This window comes from Panthera pardus, unplaced genomic scaffold, assembly GCF_024362965.1.
Source record: "Panthera pardus isolate Hobbes unplaced genomic scaffold, ASM2436296v1 HiC_scaffold_16, whole genome shotgun sequence".
Lineage (NCBI taxonomy): Eukaryota > Metazoa > Chordata > Mammalia > Carnivora > Felidae > Panthera > Panthera pardus.
In genome coordinates this window covers 68,705,076-68,731,164 of record NW_026526721.1, presented here as the reverse complement: position 1 = coordinate 68,731,164, position 26,089 = coordinate 68,705,076, and the positions used below count along the sequence as shown (strand labels likewise).

General features: G+C 44.8%; 1 protein-coding gene across 4 annotated transcripts in view; it reads left to right on the top strand.

Annotated features, from left to right (window-relative positions):
• MYLK (myosin light chain kinase) overlaps positions 1 to 26,089 on the top strand; it is a 278,784-nt gene that overhangs the window by 130,622 nt on the left and 122,073 nt on the right. For all 4 annotated transcript variants that reach the window (XM_019448606.2, XM_053903446.1, XM_019448604.2 and 1 more), the window contains 3 exons: positions 9,333 to 9,540; positions 24,182 to 24,230; positions 25,135 to 25,300. In XM_019448606.2, coding sequence (XP_019304151.2) covers positions 9,333 to 9,540; positions 24,182 to 24,230; positions 25,135 to 25,300 — 423 coding nt within the window. The remainder of the gene's footprint in view (positions 1 to 9,332; positions 9,541 to 24,181; positions 24,231 to 25,134; positions 25,301 to 26,089) is intronic.

Here is a 26,089-nt window from a genome sequence, read left to right as displayed (position 1 = left end):
ACTTCTAGTACCAACCGATATTTTGGTCATGTACATGTATTGTCTTGGTAACAATAAAACCATTAAAAAAAAAAACATGTTTGGGGAAAAAAAAAAAAGCAAAACATGTTTGATCGTGTTTTTCTGCCCGACAGGCAGTCAGACACTGACATTGAACAAGGAGCAACTTTGGACTCCTTACCCGGCATGATTCTCTATGCGGATCAGGATACTTTGGGGCAACTGGGGCCTGGAGAGGACATTCTGCCATAAAGTAGCAAGCTCCTATGTCTGCTCTCTGCCCCTTGTACCGGGTGTTTTCTGACAGTATCGCAGAGACACTCTCCTGGCCATATTGATGCAGACAGCCTGAAAGGTCCACTTTCAAAACCCCACCTGCTCCCTCCCTTCCTCACAGCCTGCCAGCTGGGAGAATACCGGCAGAATGCACGCTTTGTGTGGTAACGTGTATGTGGAGCAGGTGTTGGGTCACAGGGGCAGCCTGGAGAGACTAAAAATTGGAAATCAAGCCAAGGGGACCGAGTCAAGAGGTTTTGGGGTTGTTGGGACCCTCGGCTCATTTTTGCCCACCTCTGCTTTTAAACGGAATACTTCATATTCTCAGAGGGTCCTCATCATACAGGACCTTTCCGGTATGACCTGTGGCCAGTTTTAGAGTCTTGTGGTATCTGGGCTCTGCTCTTTGAGGGGCAAGGAGGCATTGCCAAATGGTCTGCGTATTGTTTGGGGAGCAGTCCCGAGATGCATCTGTTCTGCCAGTGAGGTATGTCTGTCTCTCCTTCCAGGTCCAGCCACGACTGGCTAGAAACTCCAGATTTATTACCCCAGATTTATTTCCTTTCTGACACTCACCCATGCCCTTGAAATTCCAGGCCTGCATTAGTCAGTGAGGCAGAAATCAGGGGATAGTCTCTGTCTCCAGGGTCCACGTGGTGTTACGGGAGTGGAATGGTGGTGCAGTCAAAAGTACAGACTGCGTGTTTGTTGTGAGATGTGCTCTGTGATGCTACATAAGAACAGTGATCGCTTCTCAAGTAAATATAATAAGTCCATTCAATTAAAGCAGAAGCTGTTCTCAAAGTATTAGGTTTTTATCTAATTGAGAGTGTAACACCTTGAGGGTGTCTTTAAGGATGTGAGTTGTATAGGACGAAGCCCAGCAAGCCTGGAGGTTTACAAGTATGCATGTTTCTTAGGGCATTTTCACACTGTCAATAAAGCTGGGAGCTGAATGGGTTCTGGGGTACCTTACTATGAAGAATTATTTACTCTGAGGAGATGAGAGAGATCTAACTTGTACATTTTCTTAATGTGCTTATCTCATTTGATCATTAACTTTTCCATGCAAGTGGATACTGGTATCATCCCATCGTACAGCTGTGTAAACTGAGGGCCACATAAGTTAAATAACTTGGCCCAGGTTAGGCAGCTGGTAATCGGTGCAGACAGCATTCATACACAGATGAGTCTGATTCCAGAGACTGTATGCCTTCCCAAATTAGGACTCTTGTTTGCAAGTGACAGAAACCACCTCTACCTGGGCTAAGCAAAAGAGATCAGTTGTGTTATACAACTGAGTGAATCCTGAGTCCAACACAGTTCAGTCAGGCAAGGTCTCCATCTCTTTTCTTCACTGTGCGTGTAATGTCTTATTCAGCAGGTGACTTCCTCCTCTTGGGTGGGGGCAAGGACACAGGGGCGGGGATGGGAGAAGAGGATAGCTGTAGATAGCTTCAGGCTTGCATCTTCCCAGCTTGAGATCTCTGTGAAAAGAGACAGCTTTGGTCTCCCTTTATTCTAACTTAAAACTGCAGTGAAGAGCTCTGATTGGCTGGCTTGGATCATCTGTCCATTTTTGGAGCCCAGGCACATTGGCCAGGAGGCAGCTGACTGACTGGTGTTCCCACCGTGTGGTAGGCAGAGGGGCATGGGGTGTGCGGCTTACACTAGGGAAGGTGGGCAGGAGATCTTGAGCAAGTCAAACAAAACCAAGCCACAGCACATATTTGTTAAAATCTCTGCAATGCCACATGCCTCCTGTTAATATTTTAATATGTCTGAGAGCATATCTCAACCCAGTAGCAGAAATGGAGAGCTCCTGGGCCAGCCTCATCAGCTGGAGAGGCCATGTCCTTGAAAGTCATCATGAGAACGAGTAAACCGAGAACCCCAGGGCTTTGTGAAGAGAGGCTACTGGTAGGGCTTAATAATCCTGCAGCCACCCTGGAGCAACTGGGAGTTTAAACAGAAGGACACTTGCTGTCATAAGGAAACTATGAAGTTACGGGAACTAGGAGAGCAAATATGTAAGGAGTCCTGATTACACTTAGGATTTTGTTTCTTTGTTGGACTGCTTCAGGTGTTTTTAGGTGTTTGTATCATTAAAAGGGAATCAAATAAAAAAAGTTGCATGCATTGGTAAGCTTGATTTAGATAAAGGAAAATAGATTTTTTTTTGAAAGATTCTGAAGGGCCTGAGGTGTAACCCAAGGCTGCCAAGACATCGCCTGGCTTGTGCTCTGAGTGGGATGAAACATGAAGTTCTCAGACAAGGTGCCCATGTCTTGGGCCATGGAACTTGCCATAAAAAGTGGAAGTGGCTGATCACAGAGGGAGACTTTCGGCATCTGTCCCTGAAGACATATGTGGCATTTGCTGAGCCACTTTGAGGAATGGTTCTTTACATTCTGATTTTATTTCTCATGGAACCACTTTTGCCCTCACTGTTTCACCTTGGACTAGGGGCAGGGTGTGCCAGCAATTTCAGCTTCTCACTAACTGCTGTTTTTGGCTAGTCTGATCTCTTCCTGATGGATTCTGTGTGTTCAGTTAAGGCTTTTGACTTTTGGCAACGGGATTATTCAAAGTGTCTGCTTGTCTATAGGGCTGTGTGCCAGTTGCTAACACAGACACAGACCCCCAAGCTTGGTCATGCCATGCCCGTGGCTCACCCTTCACTCTTCACCCTCATAATATATCCATGATGTCAGTTTTATAGACATTTTTTGTGGTTGAATTTGTTTGGGGTGTTAATGTTTTCACTCTCCTTTCTGTGCATCATATGCATTTATTTATTATCTGAGTGAGCTTATACTTGGAGTTGGGGCAAAGGATTCCTCTTCAACCAGTTCCTCAGCACCATTGGTTTATTTCCCGTTATTTTTTAGTTTTCAAATCACCAGCCCTGACCAAGTAATTTATCATAGGGGAACTTGTTTGTTATGTAAGAAACAGCCTTGAAATAGGGTAAGAAGTTCAGAATCTTGTGTTGCAGGCAGTCAGGGAATTATAAGCCGGTAGACAGTCATGTTGCAGAGTTGGTATTGTCCTGCTCAGGGGAGAAACTTCCGCCTAACAGGTTTCTGAAATGTCCATCTGCTGGGCTCAGCCATTCCCAGCATCGATTCAGTGACTCAATGAGATTCCAATGGATAGTCTTGGGTAACCCCTCGAGTCTACTGTTCCCAGCCCCGAAGTTTTTTAGCTCACGGCTCATGGTTTCTTTGTCTACCTACCTTCTCAGCTCTCTAGCATCCCACTGGACGGCCTGTTTTCACCCTGGCCTCAGTGCAATCCTGGTTTCTCTCCTCTTGGTCTCCCTCCGTCTCCAATAGGGGCGGACTCTCAGATACATCTCCTGCCCGACCTGGCTGATAACATCAGCCTTCAGTTGTGTGGGCTTGCAGTGTGCATGTGGAGACAGGCCTGACCAGAAACAAAGGACTTGCAGGAGATCATCAAAAACAGCAAAATCACCCTCTGTCTACCACTCCCCAAGCTAAGAAGACAGACATGTTGCCCCGAGTCTTGCCAGGGTTGTGGAGACAGGGAGCTTATCGCTCCTCTGGGCTTAGGCTGTGGTAGGCCATGGTAGCCTGTCCTGAGCACCTTGGAATAGACTGAAAGCCCTTCACACATGGCAGAGAAAAATCAGGTCTTAGTGCCTTTAAGAATGTTTCATTTTCGGTCATTAAGTAAATTTCAAAACAGCACCAGCTTTTGAAAAAATGTCTCTCGAGTATAACAGGTGGGTGTAACATAGCAGCTGAGCAACTGCCTGCTTTCTCCTCATCTCCCAACACTTACAGAACGAGCCCCCATTCCCTCTACAGGCCTTTTGAGGACATAAAGGTTCGTGAGGACGTTTTATGGAACTGGAGCACAGTTTTACTATTTTAAATTATTATAGGGGTTATGGTTATTCTATCTTTATTTTTATGACAAGTTGTTGGTTATGCTCTTGATTTATTTGATCCCAGGCTTTTGTTCAAGAACACAACCTCCAATTAAATGTGGTTACTGTGGCAAAAATATGATTCTCCTTAGAATGACCCTCTGTGGGGCTGTTTCCAAAAACTCATTATGGTAAAAAGGCAAGGCTAGCTGTTCATGTTCGTGAGCATGTCTCCTTGTGGTCACTTGGTTTTCCTGTATGGAGGATTAGAGGGTAGGAAGGCTGTGGGCTGGACCCAGAGGAGACTAGAGGGAGAGACAGGAAGCTAAGTGGGTCACTATTCAGAAACATACTATCTCACAAATGGCCTTAGGTATCAGGAGCTGTTTTCTCTTCTGTGAAAGAAGGAATACAACCTGAAGAGGCTAGGTAGCTAAGCCAGTCCCAGGACTCAGGCCTCAGGTCTCAAGCTGCCCTCCCTGTATCACACTGAATGTCCTGGGGGGTGTCTTGGGCACACGTATGGCACTAATCCAGTATATCTTAGACTGTTCACATTGCCATAACAGAAATACCATAGACTTGGTGGCTTAAACAATAGAAATTTATTTCTTATAGTTCTAGTGGCTGGGAAGTTCAGGATCAAGGCACCACTAGATTCAGTGTCTGGTGAAGGCTTGCTTCCTTGCTCTTGCTGTGTCCTCACATGATGGAAGAGGTGAGGGAGCTTTTCACTATCCCTTTTCTAAGGGCACTAATCCCATTCATGAAGGCTTCAATTTCAGGACCTAATGACCTCCCAAGGGCCCAATCCTAATACTATCACATTGGCAGTTAAATTTGAACTTATGAATTTTGGAGGAACACAAGCATTTACTCTATAGCACTGCCTGATTGTTACTCTGGGGGGACACCCAAGACTTGTTTTGGGCCTGGCCATATCTTTTATGAACTCTTTGACTTTTTCTCAAAGTGGAGAGCAGATATTACTTTAATGAGAGATTCAGGGTCTATTAGAGAAAGAAAAGACACGTATCAGTGTTTTAGGTTCTACAGTATTTGTCCTACCAAAAACATGAATTTACAATGAGGAATAGAGAGATCTCCACTTAATGTGCCATTTACTGACTAATCATCTACTTCTTTGGGCCTCTTTCCTCAGCCCTTTGGACTTAATAATATGATTGGCTTTGTGTGCTGTGTCACTGACACTCTTGGAGCCCTACCCAGACCCCCTTCACCAGGCCTGTATACCCATTCCCAGCCACTGTGTTGGCTAAGGGTTCACAAATGGGATTCCCTAAGCCCTTATTTTGGGTTCTGCTTCTGGATACCCCAACCCAAGACACTTCGCTCTTAGTGTTGCAAGAATGAAATGAGATCCAGTATGTGAAGGCCCTCTAAAAACTGAAGTATCAGTGGGTGTTTAGTGTGACCTGGGACCAAACTGCAAAATTTCTAGCTGTGGGTTCTTGGCTGAAGGTTCGTGATGAAGGCGGATAAGGCACACAGGGAAGGCAGGGCTGTTGTCTTGTATCCCAAAGGTGTGAACCCAGTCTTCTCTCTTTTTCTCACCCAGGAGTCCAGGATAGTGGACAGACAGTAAAAATGGGTTTACATAAAGCTGATTGTCTTTAAGTAATGTTAGGTAGTGGTGGAAGGTTTTTCTCATATTAGGAAGATAAGAATTGGAGTTGCAAATCATTTAGACCTTGGAACTGAGCAAGGTCCCAGAAATCCTTGTGTGTGCTTCAGGTGCAAGGTGCTACAAAAGTCCTACTGCAAACTGCAACTTTCTAAGAGGTCCCAGTTTCAGCATATTTAAAAATTCCTGGATGTTTATTTCAACAGGACATTTCAGGGGTAAATTGGCAGAGGAGGAGAGGGTGGTGTAGAAAGCAAGAGGAACATTGAAAGAGGGAGCTGGGTCCCTGAGGTCTAGAATACTTGCAAAGTCCCAGTTAATCATTGATGCCCCAGGGCCTGATGGGCCACCAGAGGTGGCCTGGCTGCAGGGGGCCAGAGTACTTGCTAATGGAATGCTAGCGATGCCTTTGGTGCAGTTAATGATTTATCTCCTCCCATTACAGTGTTCTGCACTCCCTTTCTGTGACACTGTCAGGAGGCTGTCTAATCATCTTCTGGAGGTTAGGCTGGCTGTGTCTAACAGAGTGGAGGAGAAGACCATGGTGGTTTGCAAAATCACTATAGTACTTCCAACGGGCTGGGCTTCCTTTTGTAGGAAAGAGTGTCTTTCATTAGTTGTTTCCTAAAAATATGTTTTAACAAAGTAATTGTTGTCTGATGTTCCTTTGTGTGAACCTTTGTGCCAAGATAGCGTCACAGGATGATGTGATTTTATATGGGTACACAACATTTATCACCATCAAAGTTGCATAATGTTTATTTGCAGAGTGCTTTTATTTCCGTTGGTAGATTTAAGTACCTTGAGGGCCTTGACAGATTAATGAATGTTTATATATTCGTTATACATAGTAATATAAAAGAAATACATATATTCATTTAAAATTTTTTTTCTACTTCACAAAGGCCAGCTATGTTACTTGCAGAAATACCAGAAAATACTCAGTAAAGAAAAAGAGGAGAGACCCAGAGATAACCACTGTTAACACTTTGTTTCATATTATAATAGATGTCAGACCTTATCTGTCCAAGTGAATGTGGCCCCCTTCAGCACCATCAACCTTACAATAGGACTTGAGGGGCACCTGGGTGGCTCAGTTGGTTGAGAGTCTGACTGTTGTTTTTGGCTCAGGTCATGATCTCACTGTTTCTGGGTTTGAGCCCCAAGTCGGGCTTTGCGCTGGCAGTGCAAAGCCTGCTTGAGATTCTCTCTCTCTCTTTCTCTGCCCCTCCCCCACTCTCACTCACTGTCACTTTCAAAATAAATAAGCTTTAAAAAAAAGAAAAAGACAGGGGTGGCTCAGTCAGTTAAGCGTCCAACTTTGGCTCAGGTCATGATCTCATGGTTCGTGAGTTCGAGCCCCGCATCGGGCTCTGTGCTGACAGCTCAGAGCCTTGGAACCTGCTTTGGATTCTCTGTCTCCCTCTCTCAGTGCCCCTCCCTTGCTCTCTCTCTCTCTCTCTCTCTCTCTCAAAATTAAAAGCATTAAAAAAATTAAAAAACAAAAGATAGGATGTGTTTTGGTGAAGCTGCAGTGTCTTCAGACATTGTTTTCTGCTTCGGGGGGAAGTGACTTCAGAATCTGAGCATTCCCTCACAGATACTCAGTCTCTGTCACGAATATGGTTTAGATTTCAATGAGAGAGGGATTTTTTGTTTCCAGAAATAATAGATAAGATGGGTAGGATTGATTTGAAGTTTTGATTTTGTTTTTTTGTTTTTTTGCGTTTTTCATGGAGGCCAGACTACATATTAGGGAGGATGGGGAGACAGGCCTTGTGAGGTTCATAAAGTGGCATTGAAGGGATGACTATGGAATAACCAGAGAGGGGATTATTCACGTTGGGGCTTTTTTCTTTGTGATTCCAGGCTTCCTTTCCTAGGAAGACATTTGCATGCTGGCTGCTGAGAAATGGGTTTGAGGATGAATTGATGGCTGGATGCCTGGGAATGGAAACGAGCACAGTCCAAAGACAGCTCCTGAAGCTGTTAGCATGGTTGTTTCTGCATTGGCGTGCTTAGGGGAGTCGCTGTGTTTGGATGCCGATGTGCAATGCATGTACCTGCTTTCCCCCTCTCTCCTTTGTACCGATATAGCATCTCTCTGACCTTGCTGGAGATGTGAGGAGGATTATTGCTATAGGTCATTGAAAGCTCTCTTTGTAAATGCAGTTTGGGGTCATCCAGCAGATTGTGGTTTTGTCCCATCCATGTCCATTCTCTTTTGTCTTGCAGTGGATACATGGATAGGAAAAAAAAAAAAAAAAAAAGCTGTTGCTACCACCAGTTTATAATGCAAACATTTTCTTTCTCGGGAGATTTTTGTGATGTTTTCCATGCATTTTCCAGTGCTAAAATCCCTTAATTCTGGGTCCAAGGCTGTGCATCGATGGGCCGGTCTGAATCCTGTTCCTCCAAAGATGAGTCCATTCTGAAGAGCCTGTTGAGTTTCAGGGGTTGGAGGGCCCTTGGGGAAACTTCTTTCTCTGAAACTCAAGGTGATTTCTTTTCTTGGAATTTGTCCCTCTTAATCTTCCCGTCTTTGGGGAAACATCTCTCTCTGAACAAGTTACTATAAGGCTACAGGTACTTAGGAAAGTGCTTACCACTTGGCACTCAATAGATGTTGGCGGCTGTTTTTAGAGACAGCCGTCTAGAGCTGCACAGCTCCATGAACACATCAAGCAGAAACACGTGTGTTGTTGTAACTTTTCTAGTACCGCATTAAGAAAGTGAAAAGAAGCAAGTAACATTCATTTTAACAATGTATTTTACTTAACATGTCAAAAATACTATATTTTCTATGTGTAATCAACATTTTTAAATGATCAAGATAATTTTCCATTCTTTTGTTCACACTAAGTCTTCAAAACTGGAGTGTAATTCACACTTATGGTGTAGCTCAGTTAGGACTAGCCCTGTTTGGAGTGCTCCGTTGCCATGTGTGGCTACCATGGCTTCCATCCCGGGTGACTCCAGTCTAGAACCTTGCCACTCAGGGTGAGTTCTGGAGACCAGAAGCATCAGCACCATCTGAGACCTTGTCTGAACTGAAGAATCTCTGGCTCCACCCCAGACCTAGAGAAGCAGAATCTGCATTTTAACAAGTGATTTATTTGAATATCCAAATGGGAAGCCCTGGTCCAGAATGCCCAGGCTTAGTCCCCACCCCCTGAAATTTTGATTTAATCTATCCAAGGTAGGAGCTGGGCACTAGTATTTTTTTAAAGCCTCCCCTGGTGATTCTAATATGTAGCCAGGCTTGAGTCACTTGCATAGTGGGCTCTGGAGCCAGGATGCCTGGCTCTGCCCCTTTCTACCTTTGAGGCCTCAGAAAATCTACTGAAAGACTCTCCGTGCCTCAGTTTCTTCATGCCATGAAAGTAGTATCTGCTCCAAGGGATGTTATGAGGATTAAGTGGTTAATACGTGCAAAAGCACCCAGAACAACACCAGGCACATAAGAAGCACTCCTTAAGTATAAGCTCTCACCCTTTCTTCTTTTCCTTGAAGGTCCGGGGTTACCCAGAGCCCCAGGTGACGTGGCACCGAAATGGGCAACCCATCACCGGTGGGGGCCGCTTCCTGCTAGATTGCGGTATCCGGGGGACTTTCAGCCTTGTGATTCATGCTGTCCGTGAGGACGACAAGGGAAAGTATACCTGTGAAGCCACCAATGATAGTGGTGCCCGCCAGGTGACAGTGGAGTTGACTGTAGAAGGTGAGTTTCAGGAAGCGAGAATCGTGGTGGGAGATGAGCTGTCAGTCTCCCCAAGGCCTGCAGCTCCTGTTTCTGCCCCTCTCGGGCAGAAGAGAAACCCACAAGGGAAAGCGTGCTGAGCTCTGAACTCAGGACCTTTTAGTCTAATGGGGGAAATGTGGTTCCTGAGAACAAGGGAGGCATCCCAGGAGACACGGTCAACCTCACATCACCTCACTTGCCTGCTCTAGCCTTCCTATGGCTTCCCCTCACACTGAGACTGAAGCCAGACTGGCCCCACCTGGCTCTCCAGACTCATCAACCACTCCTGGCCAGGCTCCCTCCACTGTGGTCAAGCTGTCACCTCCCTGCTCCCCACCGCCCTTCCTTCAGCAAGTCTCAGGGCCTTCCCCTGCCGTTCCCTGTCCTCCTTCAGGTCTCTGTTTCCAGGTCCCCTCCTTAGAGGACCCTTTCTGACCACCCTAACCCCAGAACTCTCCGTCTTCCCACTCCCCCTGAACCTCTAACTAGAAATGCTAGGAAGAGAAGGACTTTATATTGTTTTTGCTGTATCTCTAGCACCTAGAAAACTTCCTGGCATAGGATAGGTACTGAAATATTTGGGAATGAATGAGCAGTGTTTCTTATCATCATTATAAAGTAATACTTGCTCATTTATAAAAATTTTGTAAAACTCAGAAAAATATATAGGAGATAAACATACCAATGTGTTAACACTAATTATTTTGTCTTCCTTTTCCCCTCTGTACTTAAAAAATTCTATCAACTTTATTAACTGTAAAACTTCCAGGAAAAACATTGACCATAAGTAAAACTGTTTCTTTTGCTGTTAGTGTATCCCCCACATGCTGAAGCCCCTCCACTGAGGAGAACATTTCCAGTTCAGGCCACTGGCTGCTGCTTAAAGGCCTGATGTCTGAAAGGACATGGGGGTTTGTCAGACCCTCAGAGTTATGACGAGGCTCCCTTGACCTCAGCTTATAAGCCTTTCCAGGGGCTTATAAACCAGAAGGTCAGACTCACTTTCTCCTCTCTCAGGAGACAGTCTTCCCAACCTGGTTTTGAGGGACACTGTATGAGAGGATTAAGGTAGCCAGGGAAGGTTCCAGAGGGGGTGAGGTGCACCCGGGCCAATGTTTTCCCTGCTTCCCTACATCATTGAAAGACAGGCTGTTTCACAGAACAGAATGTGCATAGTTTGGATGCTTTCCCCGAATTATTTAACTGAGTGACTCATTCCTTTTAATGACCTTCAAGTGCCTGTGGGCTGGAGCATTCCAAATGGAAAGTGGCACCTGATCAGAGTCTCTGAGTGGCCCTCATCTTGGACAGTTCTGGTGCTGTGCTTTCCCCTACATTATGCACTTTTTCAATATCCATAAATAAAAATTACTTTCCCCCCTTGTATTAGTCAACTCAAGCTGCCATAACAAAATACCACAGACTATCTGGCTTAAATAATAGAAATGTATTTTCTCACAGTTCTGGAGGGTGTGTTTGGTTTCTGATGAGAGCTCTCTTCCTAGCTTGCAGATGGCCATTGTGTCCTCATATGGCAGAGAGAGAGCACCAGTGTCTCTTCCTCTTCTTATAAGGGCAACAGCTCTACTGGATTAGGGCCCCACCCTTATGACCTCATTGAACCTTTATCACCTCTGTGGCCCTTTCTCCAAATACAGTCACACTGAGGGGTAGGACTTCAACATATGAATTTGGGTAGACACAAAAGTTCAGTCTATAATACTCCTTTTCTGACTTTCTGTTTATTGCCGGGGAAATGGGGATTTATGAGTCAGAGATCCAAGGTTCTGGTCCCAGCTTTCACCAATCATATGTGTGACTTTAAACCTCTGGACCTCTGTTCCTACAGAATAAAGGGTTTAAATTCAGTGATCTCTATATCCTGGGCTAGCCTTTGTTTTCTGTGATCCATTTTAAAGGAATGGAGTTGGTTAGGCACGCAGAGGAGGTACCTAAAACCCAAGTAATATGAAACCTTTTTTTTCAACTCCCACTTTTGAGGAAGTTAGAGCTGATGATCTACTAAAATTTTTTCCTGCATAATTGAGATGTGGGCAACAGAAAGGAAACAAGACAGGAGAGCTACAGAGGAAGGAGAGAAGACTAAGGCTCTCAATCCTGTCCCCTCCCATTTGGTTTTAATTTGGGGAGACTTAGGCTCAGACCACTTGAGACGTTTTAGGTTCTAATCCTAGGAGAGAGAATGGCCGAAAAGCTGCAGTGTCTTTAAATGTGAATGGCTGTGTATGCATTCTGCTTCTGCATCAAAGGGCCATTTCATCTGTGGCTTAGGACCACCCTATAGATCATGGGCCTGGTGGGGAATGGAAATTCTTACAAAGGGGATCTAGCAGCCACCTGCCTTCTCACCAACTCTGTGCTAGGCTTCTTACTTGGAAAGATCAGAGGTCCTGGAATTAAGAGTAGAATTCATATGTGAAGACTCTTGACCCCCTAGTGGTCAGACTCAGAAGGCAGCGTTGTTAAATGGTCTTGGAATTTAGTTCCACTCATTTCTAACTATGGGGAATTTCTCCTTTTGGAGCCTTATTTCCTTTTCTGTACACTGGAATTAACAGCTACCCCACAGAGCTGTGTAAGGATCAGTGTAGCATTGGAAAATAGTAGGTACTGGGTAAATGTAGCCTTGTGATATTTGAACCCAGTATCAACATCCTGAGCACTACTTCCAGAGAGAAATCCTTGCATGGAGAATAGATGAATATGCTCTCTCGTCTGATTGCCTGTTTGGTCACCAGGCCAGGAAACATACAACATCCTCCATGAGCACAGATGCCTTAACGATAGGACCATTCATACAATGACCTTATGTAGTGGAATGCAGCCCCAGTGTGAGCCCTGGAAAGGCTCTCCGCAGCCAGTCCTGACATGCACCCACCTCCAGGGGGTTGGTCACAGAGACTTGCCACAGAGCAAAGAAGAGACACAGTTCCTGCCCTCTGGGAGCTTTCCTTCTAGTTGCGGGGCCACAGGCCTGTTCTCCAGCACAGCTGTCCATAGAAATATAATGCGAGCCATGTATAGAATCTTAAGTTTTCTAAGCCATGTATAGAATCTTAAGTAGCCACATTAAAAAAAAGAGGTGAATTCACGCCAGTCAGAGTGGCCAAAATGAACAAATCAGGAGACTATAGATGCTGGAGAGGATGTGGAGAAACAGGAACCCTCTTGCACTGTTGGTGGGAATGCAAATTGGTGCAGCCACTCTGGAAAACAGTGTGGAGGTTCCTCAAAAAATTAAAAATAGACCTACCCTGTGACCCAGCAATAGCACTGCTAGGAATTTACCCAAGGGATACAGGAGTACTGATGCATAGGGGCACCTGTACCCCAATGTTTATAGCAGCACTCTCAACAATAGCCAAATTATGGAAAGAGCCTAAATGTCCATCAACTGATGAATGGATAAAGAAATTGTGGTTTATATACACAATGGAGTACTACGTGGCAATGAGAAAGAATGAAATATGGCCCTTTGTAGCAACATGGATGGAACTGGAGAGTGTGATGCTAAGTGAAATAAGCCATACAGAGAAAGACAGATACCATATGGTTTCACTCATATGTGGATCCTGAGAAACTTAACAGAAATCCATGGGGGAGGGGAAGGAAAAAAAAAAAAAGAGGTTAGAGTGGAAGAGAGCCAAAGCATAAGAGACTCTTAAAAACTGAGAACAAACTGAGGGTTGATGGGGGGTGGGAGGGAGGGGAGGGTGGGTGATGGGTATTGAGGAGGGCACCTTTTGGGATGAGCACTGGGTGTTGTATGGAAACCAAGTTGACAATAAACTTCATATATTGAAAAAATAAATATAAATAAATAAATAAATAAATAAATAAATAAATAAATAAATAAAAGAGGTGAAGACAATTTTCATAAAATATTTTCCTTAACCCAATATATCCAAGATACTAACATTTCAGCATATAATTAGTATAAAATTATTAATGAGATATTTTACAGTCTTCAGCCTTTGGGGTATATTTTACACTTACAGCACATCTTGATTCAGATTAATTGTATTTCAAGAGCTCAATAGCCACATATGGCTAATGCCTATCATTGGACAGCACAGCTCCAGAAGCTCCCATTTAAATAGGGATAAACAAGGCTTAGCAGGAAAAAAAAAAAAAAAAAAAGGAAAGAAAACCCACCTTATATGAATAAGGTGGTGAGTAGTCCTGGGCAATGACATCCACAGAGTGAGTCTAGAACTTGGGGTGGAGTGAGGGGTTATGCTGAAATGACAGAGGTGCCCCATACTTGGTGGTCTGAGTTTTGTGTTCCAGGGACCAAGGATTCACTTAGCTCATTTCAAGTAATAAAGGGTTCATTTTAAGACTTGAGCTCAGGAGCTCAGGGTAAGCCAAACTGGCAGGCCCAGAGGAAATCCAGGCCTCAGGATGGCCTATACTCACCTTACAGGATTGTTTGGTGCAAACGCAGGGACACACGAATCCCCCTAGGAAACTTGTTAAAAATGCAGGTTCTGATTCCATGGGTCTGGAGTGGGAGCCTGAGTGTCTGCCGTTGTAATCAGTCCCAGAGGATGCCCATGCTGCTGGTCCGTGGATCACACTTTGAGTAGCAAAGAAGGATTCAATTACCGATGTGATATCTTTAGCCTAATACAGTAATTCTCACATGTGAGCATGTATCAGAATCACCTGAAGGATATTTCTGAAACCACAAAATGCTAGGCCTGCCCCAGAGTTTCTGATTTAGGAGGTTGGGATGGGCTCAAGAATTTTCACTTATAACAGTTTTCTTGGTGATGCTGATGCTGCTGATACTGCTGCATACTGGGACCAATACTTTGAGAACCAGTGGGCTGCTGCTTATACCTATGGTTAGGGTACTCCAGAGAGACGGAATAGATTGTACATATATACGTGGAAAGAGATTCATTACAAGAAATTGGCTCACGTGATTGTGGAGGCTGACAAGTCCCAAGATGTGCAGTCAGCAAGCTGAAGACCCAGGGGAGCCAACCCTGTAGTTCCAATCCAAGTCCAAAGGCCTGAGAACCAGGGGAGTTGATGGTGTCATTTCAGTGCAAAGGCCGGCAGGCTCAAAACCCAGAAGAGTTGATATTTCAGATGGAGTCAACCACAGAGGAAGAACCCATGTCCCAGGTCAAAGGTAGTCAGGCAGGAGGAATGCCTCCTTATTTGAGGGAGGGTCAGCCTTTTCATTCTATTCAGATCTTCAACTGATTAGATGAGGCCCACCCACATTGGAGATGGCAACTGTTTTACTCAGGCTACTGATTTCAATGTTGATCTCATCCAAAAACACCCTCACACAAACATCCAGAATAGTGTTTGACCAAATATCTAGGCAAGCTTTGTCTCAGTAAATTGACAAACAAAATTAACCATCACACCTACTAAATACTTTATTAGAATATTCCTGAATTATTTCATGGAATCTGATTAACATATTTCTCTTTTTTAAGCTATTCATTAGGAATATCAGCCAAGTAACACAAAGCTTCTATGAGAGTTAGCAGTGGTATATGATATGGTCTGGAAAGGCAGAATGGGAACATGTGCACATAGGTTGTGAGAAAGCAGCCACAAAGCCAAGAAAAGACATGCAGAGACCAGGTATAACATAACCAGAGCTAACTCTCAAACTATCCTTCCTCCATGTTGCTGGCAAGATTAGGATTGGTCATCCTTGGGACAGGTGCCACCATGTTCCAACCTGCACTGGTACAGGGCAGGTAATGGGTATAGAACATGGCTGCAGGTGGTTGTCACTTTTGCAGGCCTGTGGTCATGGCAGGTGTCACTAGGGTGTGGCTTATACTCTGCCAGTGTGATTACAAATGGAGCCTTCTTTGACTTTTGAAAGAGTCCCAGTGTAGATAATAAATTACATGGTTATCCTAGCCACGATTGACGTGTCCGGTGCAATGGGCAGTGAGAAAGCTATAAAGGTAATGTTGAGAAATAAAGGGTTATTTTAGGAGAAGAGGAGTAGCAAGAGCAGTAGTTTCAGAGGACGTAGATAAAGTTTACTTTCGTCTCTGAAACATACATTCCAGTCCATTGACCACTCTGCATTAGAATGCAGTGAACAGTTTTGGGGGCGCCTGGGTGGCTCAGTCAGCTAGCTAGGCATTCGACTCTTGATTTCGGCCCAGGTCGTGATCCCAGGATCGTGGGATCGAGCGCCGTGGAGCTCCTTGCTGAGCATTGAGCCTGTCTAGGATTCTCTCTCTCCCTCTGCCCCTCTCCCATGTGCATCTGCTCTCTCTCTAAAATAATTTTTTAAAAATGCAAGGAACAATTTTTTAAAGTAAATTTTAAAATAACGAATACGTGTTCACTGGGGAATAGATTTGGCCAGGAGCTCCCTCCTCTTGGGGAGTTTTCTTTGAAATAAATAGGAAGGTCAAAAACCTAGCTTCCCCCCTCTTTTTTGGACCCAGCCTTGGCCATCAGTCTTTCTTCTCTCTCTGTTAGGTGCCCCATCCTTCGTGCAGATTCCTCCTCCTCTGCCTCCTTCCACTGCCCTGTGCACCACTCTGCTCCTGTCTGTGTTAGGCACTGGAGACAGAGCAGAGCAGTTCAGACAGAGTAGCTGCCTCCTTGGAGTTATTGGGAAAGAGAGACTAAGTTAACTAAGTAACAAATATAACTTTGGCAGTAGAATTAAGAGCTCCCTGACCATGTGTAAGAAAGAGGGCCAGGTAGCGGGCTGCCTGGAATGTGACGGCGGGACAAAGAGTGACCTCATGTCCTGGGATTTAAGGGAGACGAGTGGCCCTGGGAACTCAGAGCTAACCGAAGGGTGCGGGAGCTCAAGTGTGTATTCCCATTTCCCCGTCTGTCGTTACTTGAGGGCTTCTTCCTGACGTGGACTCTCTATCCCTCTGGCTTGGCCTCTATGTGATCCAAATCTGGTCCTGAGACCAGAAATAAAGCACCAAAAAATTGTGGGAGTATTTGCAGACATATTTTAGAGTGGGAAATAGTGAGACAGTTAGTGGGGTCAGCAGAGAGAGGTTATGTCTGGAGAGGCAGGCAGGACTTAGACCCTGGTGACGGAAAGCCACTGGAGGGTATCAAGGAAGAAAATAACACGATTTGATTTGGGCAAAATATCTCACTGAAGGGTGTGGGGGGGGGGGGGAGGGTGGGCGGGGTGCAGGATGCCATTGGTTTCCTGTCTTTAAGCATCAATTTTCTGGAAATTGAGAAAACAGTTGTTTGCATTTCCCCATAGAAAGCATTTTCCAGATCCGAACTGGAGAGATCAGTGTGCTGGATCTTTTAATGGCATGCCAGCCAATGAAATGATAGAAAGCCGCTCCCCTCTGCCCCTCACCTCCACTTTGCTTGTTTAGCACTTGTCCTTTATCCCAGAAAGATACGGATTTTCCTCAGTTCCTCCCTAATCCACACCACTGGCTGGCTCAGTGGGTGCTAAGGGCTGTAGGGGTTTGCTTTGCTTTTTAGTTGCCCCTCTTCCAAACAAGGCTTGTGCTCCTGTGGTCTGCCCGGCTTTCCTCTTCCAGAAGGTCGGCCTCCTGCTCACCTCCTACCCAAGCACACTTCCCACTTGCCCCAGCCTCCCCGGCGCTGCAGCCTCCACTCTCTATACCCCCATGAAACCCCTGTCCCGCAAGCCAAGGCCCCCTGACAGTGTGGGAGAGAGAGGGTCAGGCGGCAAGCTGCTGGGAGTTTGGCAGCAGAGGGGACAGTGACCCCATGTCATGGGACCTAAGGGAGAAGAGTGGCCCTCGTGACTGCTACTCCAGCTATACTGGCACCACTGACACCCGCTTTCCTGGGGGATTTTGAATTTGTAGGAAATGCTCCTGTGCCACATTTTTTTGCCACTACCCTTTTTTAGGGACAGATTTCTCAGATCCCCTTTATTTTCACATTGGATTAGATAGATGACATTATGGATTTTGAGCCCATGTCTGTTTACAGCAGCTGAGTCTTAAATCCTTGTATTCCTCAAGAATGCCTGTTGTGCCTCTCCTTGTGTGTGTGTTTGCCTGTGTGTGCTCTTATTTCTTTTGTACTATTTTTTTATATCTACATTTCCCACCTACCTAAAGATCTGTAATCATATTTCCCATTGACATTCTGTATAAACTCAGTTTATAACACTCCCTGATGCCCCTTCCTTTTTTGTAGGAGCATATGCCCTATCTAGGGGTGCCTGGGTGGCTCAGTCGGTTAAGCGTTCAACTTTGGTTTACATCATGATCTCACAGTTCATGAATTGAAGCCCTGTGTCGGGCTCTGTGCTGACAGCTCAGAGCCTGGAGCCTGCTTGGGATTCTGTGTCTCCCTCTCTCTCTTCTCTTTCCCTGTTTGCTCTGTCTCTTTCTGTCTCTCAAAAATAAATAAAAAACATTAAAATCCAGCAGCACTTGGGTGGCTCAGTCGGTTAAGCCTCCGACTTTGGCTCAGGTCATGATCGTGCCATTCCCAAGTTCGAGCCCCACATCAGACTGTGTGCTGACAGCTCAGAGCCTGGAGCCTGTTTCAGATTCTGTGTCTCCCTCTCTCTCTGCCCCTCCCCCATTCACGTTCTGTCTCTCTCTCTCAAAAATAAATAAACATTAAAAATTATTTTTTAAATTTCAGCCAGGATTTTAAAAGCTCTGAGTTTTTGTCCATTTCTGTCTCATCAAAGTTAACAATAAAAATGTGTTAGAAATGAACATTGTTCTTTCTGCCCCACAGATCTCTTGGTAGTGAAACAGTTGTGTGTCAAGACGGCCTTGGCAGAAGCCTCACTTACTTGCTATATGGAAGAGCCACATGAAAATCATTTGGTCTCCTTTCTGCTCCTGAAGGGTGACTCCCAAACCCCCTTCACCTTGACTCCCTTTCCTCCTTTATTTTCACCCTCCCCTCTCCTTTCCCCTCTTTTCCCCTCCACAGTATTGCTAGTGCCCCTGACTGGCCCGGCTTTGTCCCTGCTGACATTGCCCCCTTTCACGGGTCTCACTCCTCCCCATCTCCGACCTGTCCCCAGCCCTTAGCCAGCAGTCCACGGCTCTCATCAGACTGTATTGAATGTGCTGACTTTGTGCTGGGCTCTCAGGGCAGCAAGAGAGTTTGGTATTGCTCTCAAGAGACTGACTTTCTTGACCTCACATTTCATTATTATATTGCAGTTATGATTCAACATGTGGGTGTATTTATGAGGTGCTGACTTTGTGCGGTGCCATGTGGGAGACAGAGTACTTTGTCGGACCCTTTCTGCAGGAAGTTGGTTGGTCAGATAGGACCTAGGCTCATTAAAAGCTAAGTCAAAGCAGAACTCCAGCCAAGGCAGCACGGGTTTATTTGCCCAATAATCGGCACATGGGCTTTGTAAACTCAGAGGAGAATGAGACCCCTGGAGGCTGAAATAGTCTGCGGTGTCTTCTTGGAGGACAGACTTGGGCGAGTCCTGGAGGAACGAGTCAGATTTAGGCACAGATTGGGATTCCGAAGATGAGGACGGGAGGAAAGGGGAGAGAGTTAGTGACACCATACACACAAGCACGTACACCACACACACACACACACACGAGCACATGCACACACACACATACACAGTCTTGTGTTTTTCATTTTCTCTACCCCAGTGTCTGTAACCTGTCTTGCTTTATTATCTTCCTTTAAGGTCATTTCATGCCTTTTTTTTTTTTTTTTTTTGTATATAACATGTCTGTTCTGCCATTTATCCTAACACTACCTTTCTTTAGGCTATATTAGCATTTTTCTTTTTATTTTTTTCTCTCTTTATTGAGAAGTAATTCTTTCTTCAACTCTTTTATTTTTCAGTTGTCCACCTGTTTACCTGTGTCCTTTCATTTTCCTGGACTGCTCGTACAGTGCTTTTCTACATCATTTGCTTTTAAATCCAAATATGCCCATGAGTCGGTGTGACCTCATCGTGTCTTCTAGTGCACCTGAGCATTTACATACTGAAATAGTCATGGTTGGACATTTACATATTGAAATCGGTATCATTATAATTTATTTTCCCTTAATATTTTAGTTGGGGCTTTATATTTATTTTCTTCTTGAGATGAAATATGGGAGTTAGCAGTAAACTTTGATTCAGGATGGCACAGGGGGCATTACTAAATATCTGTTATAAAAAATGGGCATTTTTTTCTGATAAGAACCACTGTTTGAGGGCACTTGGGTGGCCGAGTCAGGTCAGCATCCGACTCTTGATTTTGGCTCAGGTCATGATCTCATGGTTTGTGAGATGAGCCCAGTGTCGGGCTTTGCACTGACAGCGTGGAGCCTGCCTGGGATTCTCTCTCTCTCCCTCTCTCTCTGCCCCTCCCCTCGTCTGTAAGTGAATAAATAGATAACTTCAAAACAACAACAACAACACTGTTGTAAGCAGTCCTTAAAATCCACTCTGACGTTGCCTGCAAAGTAGGGCATCTGCTCCCTGGTTTGCCTAGAACAATCCTGGTTTACTTTTGTTGTCCTGGCAGAATTATTACTTATGTCACTTCCAGTGCAGAGAGTCCCTGTCTGGGTGATAGTTAAATCATCACGTATTTTGGAAGCATCACTTCTCCTTGCCATCTTGATCACATTACTCCCCTTGTCGGTAGCATTCTCTGTCTCAACCCGGTCTTTATGTGTCCTTTAACAAAAAAACCCTCGTTCCCTCCACTGTTGAACTTTTCACTCCTAAAACCTGCCAGCGTTCTCTTTTACTCGTCCTTGAAAAATCTAAGAGAACTGGTTCAATATTTTCAGTGCCTTGGCCTTTTCTTCCCCCCTCACTAACTCGATCCTGTCTTCACCAGTTCTCTTAACCTACTCTTCTATTTTTGGCATTTCCATCCTAATCCCCTTTCCACTTATTTTCTTCCCTAGCCTTACTGTTCTGCCAGATTTTCATACTTTCACAAAATTAATTTTGCCTTATCTGACAACTTGCAACTTCAAATTTTTGCCTATAAATAGACCTTGTTGGTTATTTTAGCCCACATTCTCTTTTGGTTTTGATGTCCACTCTCCAGTGTTAACTCACATTAAAATAAGCACTCCGTTCCATTTCTAGCTGCCTGCTTGGTGTGTTACCTTTGGATCATACCATAAACTGCTCTCACCCTGATATAAAAGTTCCTCCAGACAGCATTCTTTTGCTGTTCTTTTAGGCAGTGCCATATTTTTGCTCTATTTTTTTAAAGTAATACAGGAATTTTAGCCTTTGGATTAAGATGTTTAGCTCCCGAGAGTCTTAAAAATGCTTAGTCTATTTTTTTTACTGTGGTTAAAATACACATCAATTTACCATTTTCATCATTTTAGTGAATTCAGTGGCAATAAGTACATTCACCATATTGTGCTACTATCACCACCATCTAGTTTTCATTTTTTTTAATGTTTATTTATTCTTGAGAGAGAGAGAGAGCAGGGGAGGAGCAGAGAGAGAGAGAGAGACAGATTCCAAAGCAGGCTCCAGGCTTTGAGCTGCAGCTCAGAGCACAACACGGGGCTGGAACTCATGAGCTGTGAGATCATGACCTGAGCCAAAGTCAGACGCTCAACCAACTGAGCCGCCCAGGCACCCCACCACCATCTAGTTTTAAAACTATTCATCATCCTGAACAGAGACCCCCCCCCCCGGCATCCCCACTGAGCAGTTACTCCCATCTGCCTCCCCCAGGCCCTGGAGAGCCACTAATGTGCATTGTCCCCATCCATTTGCCTCTTCTGAACATTTCATATAAATGGAATCACATATATTTTTTTGAGTCTGGCTTTTTTCACTTGGCGAATTTCCCCAGAGTTCATCTGTGTAGTAACATGTAGCAGTACTTTAGTCCTCTGTATGGCTGAATAATACTCCATTCTAGGAATAGACCACATTTTGCATATCCATTCATCAGATAATCAGTCTAATTTTTATCAAATCTTTGCTCCGAGATGAAATGAGTGATACAGTAGCCTGATGAGGGCAGTGAATGGTACATTGATATTTTTCAGAGGGCGTCTCAGCGATTGGGTATGTGGCTAATACCATGGTGCTTAGCCGATAGTAGTCTGTTGGGGTAGCAGAATCTTTTTCCTTTTTTGTCTTTCTTTCTCCATCTGCCCCTTCTTTTTTCCCCCCTTATTTTTGGTAACTAGATTACATTTTGCTTTTTCTTTACCATTATATTTATAGGTTTCAAAAAATACAGCTGAATAAATTACTCATAGTTCTCCCACCCAAAAATAATTACTATTAATAATATTTTGATGTATTTTCTTCTGGTTGTTTTCCTGTGCTTGGATGCTTTATTTTTTCCTAGTTAAGATCACATTGAGTTCATAATATTGTAGGATGCTCTCTCTCTCTCTCTCTCTCTCTCTTTTTTTTTTTCCATAAAGTTCATTTATTTTACAAGAATTTGAATCCTACAAGGATTTGGGCACTGTTCTGGATACTTCTGATGAATGAATAAGAAGTTCTGGTGGGGAGGGGCGCCTGGGTCACTCAGTTGGTTAAGTGTCTGACTTTGGCTCAGGTCATGACCTCACAGTCTATGGGTTCGAGCCCCACATGGGGCTCTGTGCTGACAGCTCAGAGCCTGGAGCCTCCTTCGGACTCTGTGTCTCCCTCTCTCTTTCCTTCCTCCACTCATACTCTGTCTCTCACTGTCTCAAAAATAAATAAACATTAAAAAAATTAAAAAAGAAGAAGTTATGGTGGGGATATGGTTTGGGAGTCATCAGCTTATAAATGATATCTAAAACTTCCTGTGGTGGGGGGGGGGGTAGGGAGGGAGAATCAGCAGTGCAGAACTAGGACCCACTCAGCCATGCGGGCCCTCCCACGTGCAAAGGTGGAACAGAGAAGGTGGTTGACGAAGAGTAGGCACCTGGCAAAAGCCAGAGGGTCTGGAGGAGCATGTACTTGGGAGTGGAATAGCCCCATGTCAAATGCTGTTGAGCACCTGAGTGATGGGGGACAGAATTATCCATTGCGTCTGGCAAGACAGTAGTCAGGATGAGTTCATTAGAGTACAGAGGATCACAGCCCACCCAAGTGAAGTATGCCAAAGAGCAAATGATAAAATACTGCAGTGTATTTCTGCATGTTTCATATATTCTTAAACATAATTTTATGGCAGAATAAGATGTTCACTTGTACACTTTACTTAACCACTTATTATCTTCCTACTGTGTGACATTTATAGTTTCTAATTTTTACTGTTACCAAGAAGACTGAAATGAAAAGCTTTGTAAACTTTCTTTTCTACTTTTAGCATCACTTCCTTTGATTTGGAGGCACAGAAAGGAAGGTGCTGGTCTAAGACCAGAGTCTCTTTAGAGCTTATGATTCTTATTCGCTCTAATACTTTCAAAAAGGACTGAATGGTTTGCCCTTCCTCCAAAGGTGTCTGAGGGGCCCCAGCATCTTGATTGCAATTGTCAGTTGGGTCCTCCCAGAACAAGTTTCTCCTTTTATCTGCTTAGAAGTTCTTTTAACCTTGAATAGACTATTGAATGGCAAGAACCAAACTGACATTATGGAATGAAAACTATACACAATTCACTGAATAGTTGTGTTAAACAGAAATACATGTACAATAATTGACAATCCACTGGAACCGTAACTTACATGAGATACTGGTGTTAGCTGTTAATCCTTTTCCACGAAGGTTCATTCATCCGTAAACCTGATACGGCCAAGGGAAATACGCAGTCTCCATTCCCGTGTTCCTGTGCCTTCCTACAGATGTGATCGGTGCTAGAATTTAAGGAAGTTTACCCCTCTTCCAGTAAACATCCTGCAGATTTCCCATTGCAGCTGCCTGCTGATATTCAGGGAATGACTTCCACACCTTCTATGTGTGCCTTGGGCAGGGTTTTATAAACATTCCCAGGTTGTGGCAAAAAGAGAACAACTTCCAGGCTGATCACTGTCTTAGAAATGTCCTCCTTTCCCAAACCTCCATATTCCTGAAAAACACCCCACCACTTTAAGGTCACTTCCTGGTCACATTAGGAGTTGTCCCTCCCCAGTAGCAGCTGCCTGACTGGGTTTGCTATTTAACTACTTCCTGTCCACCTTACCCAGGACCTGTAGTATCCACGGTGCTGCTGATGCAGATTCTGGTGAGGTGCTGGCGGCAATGTTGATTGTATCAAATGTGAATAGATCTAGTGCGAGAGATGCGTGTGCATCTCCTTCCCTTCCACAGGCTCATCTTCTGGAGAGGTCCTGGATCGCCAAAGATAATCCCCTAAGTAGAAGGTCCAGTGGCATGGGATAGTTCAGCAGAATGGTTGAGTGTTCTACAACAGGCACCCCCGGATGCATTTCTGCACTATTACTGGCTCTGTGACTTGGGCGAGCAACTTAACTTTTCTAAATCTCTTTTTTCTCGTCTGTTTAAAACATAGAAGGATAATGTAGTACCAGCCTCCTTAAATGATGTTATGTCAAGTGCCCACCATAGTGCCTGGCCCAGGACAGGCTCAGTCGGGGTGAACTGTTTCTGTCAGTATCCCATCCCCACTCCTGTTGTTGACTCTTCTGACTTTCATTGCTCTGAGTTGGTGGCTCAGACCCGACTCTTCAAGCCTCTCTCTCTTTGTTTTCTACTTACAGGGACCTTTGTGAAGAAGCACAGTCAGCCTGTTGTTTCCAAAACCTTGGGGTAAGTTGTGGAATATTCAAACCAAGGGAAGGGCCAGATTGGCTTTTCCTGCTGACCTGGCAGAACCAGGTCTAGGGTGTGAGTATTCTTAGACATCCTGGGCTATAATAACTTAACACAGGAGCCTACAGGGATGTGAGGTGGCCCTCACACAATGCCTGTGGATAGCCCCTTTGACTGGTTCAACTGCTAAATGCTGAGGAAGAAGTGGCCATAGTCTGCAGGGATCACTGACAATCAAGGCAATAGTCAGAAGATGTAAGTAAGCAGACCTAGAAGAGGCAATCAATATGTGACACCTCTTATGGAAAGTAAACCTGTATTGGTAAAGATAAGTAACAGTTGCTGCTATAACAGACAAGCCCCTAAACTTTAATGGTTTAATGCAGGGAAAGTTGATTTTTTTTTTTTACTCAAGCAAAGTCCACTTAGATATTCTTGAACAGGTGGAAAACCTTGCCATCATCTTTCAGGGACCCAGGCTCCTCCCTTCTTATGGTTCCATCATCTCTTGGCCTTGGAGCTTCTCTTGGGTCTTCTGCATCCAGAGAGAGAGTGTAGAGAATCTCACAGGAGGTTTTTGTGGGTTGAGCTGAGAGGTGGCAAACGTCACTTCTGCTTGCAGTCTGTTGGCCAGAACCCAGGCTTTTGGCCAGAGCTCAGTAGAATTCAGGTATACCTTACTTCAAGGGAGGCTCTTATATGAAGTCTGGTTGGATGTTCAGGAGGTAGAAGACATAGGCTTTGGTGCCACAGACGTTTCCAGAGGGTACATGAGAAATGTGTTTGAGGCACGGAATTGGGAAGGTTGCCCTTTGCTGGTATCTGACCCAACTTAAGTGATGGGGGTGGAGGGCAGAGAGAATATCTGAATTGCTACTGCACTCTGCTGATTTCTTTCCAGGGACAGATTTGCAGCCCCCGCGGTGGAGACCCGTCCCAGCATCTGGGGAGAGTGCCCACCGAAGTTTGCTACCAAGCTGGGCCGAGCCGTAGTCAAAGAGGGACAGATGGGACGGTTCTCCTGCAAGATCACTGGCCGGCCCCAACCCCAGGTCACGTGGCTCAAGGTGAGGTTTTATCTGCCCCAACTCTGGCCCAGGCCTGGGGACCCTGAATGTGGAGGGTTAGACCCTTGGACCGACAGGAGTCTGTCTTTCCAATCAGTTCCTTCTGTTTCAACTCTAGTCGTTCTCTAGGGTTCTCTGTAGGTCAGTAGTCATGCTTCTTCTTGCCCCTATTTGGACACTCTGCCTCTGTTACTCAGCCATCAATGTCCTATAATCCATATACTCCCCAAATAGCATTAAACTTCTGAGTCAGTGCAGACATGACCATGTCAAGAGAGTGGAATTTGAAGTCATGAGACTAGGTTTCAAGCCACAGCTCCGTCATTTGTGAAACATGTGATGCTGGGCAAGTCATTTGTCTCTTGGAACCCTGGTCTCCTTATCTGTGAGGCAGAGATGATCCCACCTATCTCAAAATACTGTCTGGAGTGTTTCATTCAGGGCTGGACAAGGTGAAGGCAGAGCAGAGGAGAGGGGGATCAGGGCCTTGAGGAGATGTGGGGAACATTTGGGGTCAAGGCCTGCGAGAGTCGCTTTCATAGATGGAACTCCTGGATGAAAATGAGTGATGGGACACTTTTAGCTATTTCCTAATTCTCCTGGACTGACCCTGGAAAAAGAATAAAGGAGAGGGAGGCAAAGCAGAACCAAAGTGAGGAATGTAGGATGTCCTAGGCTCCTTTGGAACTAGGGCTCCTTTGGAACAACTTCCATATGCCTGCTCTAAGCTGGACCTGATGCCGCACCACACACATAGACCTCAAGTCAGGGCCCTTGGATTGTCCAAGG